General features: G+C 43.1%; 1 protein-coding gene across 3 annotated transcripts in view; it reads right to left on the bottom strand.

Annotated features, from left to right (window-relative positions):
- GNB5 (G protein subunit beta 5) overlaps positions 1-5593 on the bottom strand; it is a 41168-nt gene that overhangs the window by 5126 nt on the left and 30449 nt on the right. For all 3 annotated transcript variants that reach the window (XM_024128954.3, XM_007124311.3, XM_028495957.2), the window contains exons 7-9: positions 4725-4816; positions 1806-1854; positions 212-308 (exon numbers count right to left, since the gene is read on the bottom strand). In XM_024128954.3, the coding sequence (XP_023984722.1) occupies positions 212-308; positions 1806-1854; positions 4725-4816 (238 nt within the window). The remainder of the gene's footprint in view (positions 1-211; positions 309-1805; positions 1855-4724; positions 4817-5593) is intronic.

The following is a 5593-nucleotide window of genomic DNA, read 5'->3' on the forward strand; positions in this document are numbered from 1 at the left end:
ACGGGGGAGGCCACAACAGTGAGAGGCCCGCGTACCGCAAAAAAAAAAAAAAAAAAAAAAAGAAATGCAGTGGAGGAAAACTGGTGCAAAAGTAGACTCTTTAGCACATGGACCCATAGGAAGTTTAGCTAGGAGGGGAAGCTTGGCAGAGCTGGGTTTTATTGAATTCCTGTTTTACAGTCCCGGGAAAGTTTCTGAAATAAAATCTTACCACTGAGGGAGAAGTCCACGCTGGAAGCTCCAAAGATAATACTCTCTTTGGAATAGATGGCAACCTCCCTGTCTGCCCGGAGGTCGTAGAGGCGACACTGGGGTGACAAAGAAGACAAAGAGGCACTTGTTTCTGGATCTTGTTTGGTGCATTGATGGCCACAGAGCTACAGGTAGGTGCCAGTGGCTTGTGTAGTTTGAGGGATAAAGGAAAAACCTCTTTCGTTTTCTCTCCTAGTATTTTCTCCCTCAATCTCGATTCCTATTAATCTCCAGGGATTACTGGAGATTCAAAGAAACAGCAAATACAGATTTCTTTAGGTACAAAAACAAAAATGAAAGCCCTCTTTTTTTTTCTGACAAAGAATATGTGTTCACTGCAGAAAATTCAGGAAAACTCATAAATGCATAAAGAAGGAAATAAAAGTCACTCCCAATCCTAGAGGTATTTACTAACATCTGGACCATTTCCTTCAGTCTTAATCTATTTTATGTGTGGATTTAAATGGGGTGGATGTTTCATTACTGCTTCTATTAGCATTATGTTATGAGCATTTTCTCATATCATTAAATAATCTTAAAAAAAAACGGGAGTAATATGGTTGTTATATTCCTCATGTGGATATATCAGAATCTACTTAGCCATACCCTGCTAAGTGTTTGATTATGTCTGATTTTTCTCTTTTACAAATAAAATTATGGGGAAGCCATGATCCTTCTTCTATAAAAATCTTTATATGCATCTCTGATATTTTCCTTAGAATAGCTAAAACATAGAATCCTTAGAATAGAATTGTTCCCAAGAAATAGCATGGCTGGATCAAAGGGTAGGGAAGTTTTGAAAGCTCTTGAATTTTCCCAAATGTATGCCCTTAAATTTTGTTAAATGTTTTTTGAAATACAGAAGTTTTAAATTTTCATTATTATGAAACCCTCGATCTATTCCCCTGTAATTTCTTCCATGATAGCAAATTAGAGTGCAATTCATTATTTAATAAGATATTTGCTATTTTGAGGGCACAGGAGGATATTTTTTTTCTCCTGAAATATAGGTCAACATAATTTGACAATTAGTATCAAAAGCCTTAAAACTAGGCTCATTTTTAACTCAACAAGTTCATGTCTGAGAATTAATTATAAGGAAATGATAAGAGAGGTACCAAAAATATTTGCTTACAGCAGTGTTTTTAACAGGAAAAAAAAACCTTGGAAAAAACCTAATGACCCAAAACTTGAAGACTGGCTAAGTAAATGATGGCATATCCATAACATGGAAAACTATTCAATCATTAAGAAAATATAGTGTGGGAGAAAAATATGTATTGGCATGGGAAAATGTTCACAATCTATTGCTAAGTGAAAAAAGCAAATTATAAAGCATTTTGTTTAAAAACTAAAAAGACAGAAAGGAATTCACCGAACTGTGATTTTTCTTGGGTATAATGATTAACATAATTTAGTGTTTTCCCCCAAGTTTTCTTTATTGAAGTCACATCAATTCTGTAATCAGGAAAAAAGTTATTTTTGAAAACTAAAATAAGGTCAGCATATCTCTCCTTTGGATAGGAAAAGCTCTCAATAACTTAGAAACATACCGTAGCATCATCTGATCCTGAAGCAAAGGCATCTCCGCTCGGGTAGTATCTGCAGAGAGAAAGTGTGGGGAGAAAGAACTTAGAGCGGTGATTCCCAATCCTGGGTGCCCATCAGAACCATCTGGGAAGGCTGTCCCATGCTGGTCCCTCAGACTTCTAGGGATACACAGACCACTCATTACAGAGGCCAGAAAGGGAGGCTCATCTGGAAGGTCCCAATTGACCTACCTAATTTTCTTCTCTGTAATCAGGGGACAGTGACACTGGCCTTGCAGAGTATTGGCGAGGAGTAAATTAGATAATATGTATATCTGTACCAGACACCGAACACAGGCAGGTCCCCTGTATCCTTGCTTCCCCTTGATCATATACCCCATTCCCAAGACTTGGCCAGAGCTAAGGGATAAGACAGTGGTTATAAACACAGACACTGCAATCAGATATACAGAGCCACAGGAAGCTGTCTGCACTGACCACTCACTACATGGGATACTTCTGGCAAGTGCCTTCACCTGGCCCAGCCTCAGTTTCTTCATCTGAAAAGTAAGGAGGATAACGCATATTTCCTGCTGTAAAGACTGAATAAGACAGTATATATATTATACAAAGAATGTGGCACGGTGCCAAATAAAAAGCATGCAATAACTAATGATTATTACTGTTATAGTCATCCTCTCCTCTAATCAGGCCTTCAGGGACTTCCCTGGTGGTCCAGTGTGTAAGACTCCGTGCTCCCAGGGCAGGGCGCCCGGGTTTGATACCTGGTCGGGGAACTAGATCCCGCGTGCATGCTGCATGCCACAATGAAGATCCCGCGTGCTGCAACTAAGACCTGGCACAGCCAAATTAAATAAATATCTAAAAAGAAAAATAATCAGGCCTTCTGGAGAGAGGGCAGCCTAAGTAGAGACCTGGTGGATATTAGAAGAAGAGGGTTCTGGGTAGAGGGAACAGCATGGGTGAGAGAATGTGCATGTTTAAGCTGTTATTTCATGAATATATAGGGATTTAATTTATTTTTGTGGCTTTATATTCTATCCTGTATCGTATTACTATCTGTAGTAATTTCTCAATTGATTTCCTTGGATTTTCTGGGTAATTACTGCACATTTGCAAAAAGTGATAGTTTTTTTTCCCCTGTTTTCCTTTCCTACATTTGAGGTCAAAGAGCTAGAAAGTTCTCATTAATATTTCTACCACTAAGTTAATTAAGTATTCTTACTGTGTTCTGGCTTTTTAAAAATTATTATTATTTTATTTATTTATTTTTGGCTGTGTTGGGTCTTCATTGCTGCACGTGGACTTTTCTCTGGTTGCAGTGCGCGGGCTTCTCATTGCGGTGGCTTCTCTTGTTGCGGAGCACGGGCTCTATGCGTGCAGGCTTCAGTAGTTGTGGCACACGGGCTCAGCAGTTGTGGCTCACGGGCTCTAGAGCGCAGTCTCAGTAGTTGTGGCGCACGGGCTTAGTTGCTCTGCGGCCTGTGGGATCTTCCCGAACCAGGGCTCAAACCCGTGTCCCCTGAATTGGCAGGCGGATTCTTAACCACTATACCACCAGGTAAGCCCTGTGTTCTGGCTTTTAAGGGGAATAAGTCTAGTGCTTTCCTCTAAGTATAAAGATTCTTGAGTGATTATACTTTAAATGCTGTCCTGACAGTGCCAGCTTCTAAATATATATGTCAAGTCCTGACCTCTCTCTTGGAGTCCAGTTCACAGCTCCTGCTACCTACTGGACATTCCCACTTGGTCGTATAACAGCATCTCAGACTTAGCTAGCCCAAGACAGAGCTCCAGAATCCATGTGAAACCACTGCCTTCTCCCTGCACTGCCTCCAACCCTCCCTGTCTTAGCAAATGGATAAGTGCTTACTGCCCCTTATAAAAGATTCAGGTTCCCCGAGCTTAGGGTTCTTCTCCTATAATGCAGCCCTTTGCGTGGGCAGGTGTCATTTGGCCCTTTTCATGTGACCCTGTAGAATTGGGGCTTAGGTAACCAGCACAAAAATGCTGATACCCCAGCTACTGCCATCACTATGAGTAAACAACTATCCTTCATCTCTAACCCAGGAGTCTCATGCCTTCTAGCAGCATCCATGAATCTGTGACAGCCTTACTTCATAGCTTGCAGCTAGGGTAAAATCTCAAATCCTTCCCAATTCTAGACATTTCTATCCTCCCTGTGTATCTTCCTTAGTTTCAGCCACCATCATTTCATTCTAAAACTCACACAGCAACCTTCTAATGGGCCTTCATACTTCCATTCTTGCTCCCCTACAATCCATTCTCCATACAGCATCCAGAGTGATCTTTTAAAGGCAAAACATGGATCATGCTAGCCACCTCCCCAACTCAGGACTCACTAGTGGTCACCTGGCCTTTTGTTAGGTCCCTGAACATCTCACCTCCCTGATCTTCCCCCCAGCTCTTTGCAAGCCTGGCTCCTTCATTATCCTGGTCTCAATTTAAACATCAATTTCTCAGAGAGGCCTGACCATTCAAAGAAATAACCCATCTTATCACAGTTCCCTGTTTTACTTCTTCTTAGCGCTTAGCAGTACTTAAATAGCACATTTATCTGTGCTTTGTCTTCTGTAGGACAGTACAGATGTTGTCTTGTTCAAAACAGTACTCCGAGTTTCTGGAATAATGTCTAGCAGATAAGGACTTAATAAACATTTGTTGAATGAATGAATGAGAAACACTGACTTGATCTAGACAGGATAACATCCATTGCCCCTAGTGCAATTATATTAAAATTCTCCAAGAAATCGCGAGTGCTGTTCAGCCGCACCGCAAATCAGCCATTGTTGCTGGAAAAGCCTCTCTCAGCCAAGTAAATTGAGCCTAGAGGCTAAGCACTAGCCCAGGCTGGGGAACACTGGAGGACAGAGGAGCAACGTGAACATTCTACTCACTGACCGGACACTGTTGATGTCAGATTCGTGTGTTTCAAAGGCCTGCACGCACTGTCCGGAGCGCATGTCCCACACCATGGCTTTCTTGTCACATCCCTACAAACAGAAAGTTACCCAGAGTTATGTACAATGCAAGGAATGTCTACAGACAGGCATGAGTTCTGGTTATGTCACAGAGACCTTTTTGTTCCCATTAGTAAATGGCTGACAGTATGCTTTTCTGGCACTAGCTTTACCTAAGGCCACTTTCCTCAACTGATAAGCCCTCACACGGCCAGAGCCAGGTCTTGGGGTCAGGGTGACGAGCAAGGAAAGGCACCCAGCCCCCTTTTAAGCATGTTTTCTTCTCTCCCACCTTTCTGAGGGGCTGCAAACTCTCCAGAGCCTCCTTCTCCCCTTCCTCCTGGGCATCTCCCTTCACTTTTCCCTCTCTTTCCCCCTCCTCTTTATCTCTGCCTCTATAAGCCCAGAGGGGAGGAGGGCAGGTGGACAGTGGGTGTGGTGGGACCTCCCAGCTTTGTCTCAGGTGTGTGGGGCAGCCTGAGCACAGGTGGAGAGCCACGTGCTCCTGGGCCAGCTGCACCCCAGCAGCCTAGTCAGGGTGTTGCCCGCAGTCAGCTGGGTGGCTCAGGCAAGTCACCTCCCTGGGCTTCTGCCTCAACACCTGTAAAGTGAACCTTCTCTGGGTTGCTACCATGACCCAGAGAATGGTAAACACTAGGCTTTCACATACTATCCAGCTTCCGGGAGCATTTTGATAAATTCCTGCAGAGCTTTCTGTGATCAAGCATGAGCAGTATAATCAGACTCTCAGGGCTTCCCTGGTGGCGCAGTGGTTGAGAGTCCGCCTGCCGATGCAGGGGATACGGGTTT

This window comes from Physeter macrocephalus, chromosome 11, assembly GCF_002837175.3.
Source record: "Physeter macrocephalus isolate SW-GA chromosome 11, ASM283717v5, whole genome shotgun sequence".
Classification (NCBI taxonomy): Eukaryota; Metazoa; Chordata; class Mammalia; order Artiodactyla; family Physeteridae; genus Physeter; species Physeter macrocephalus.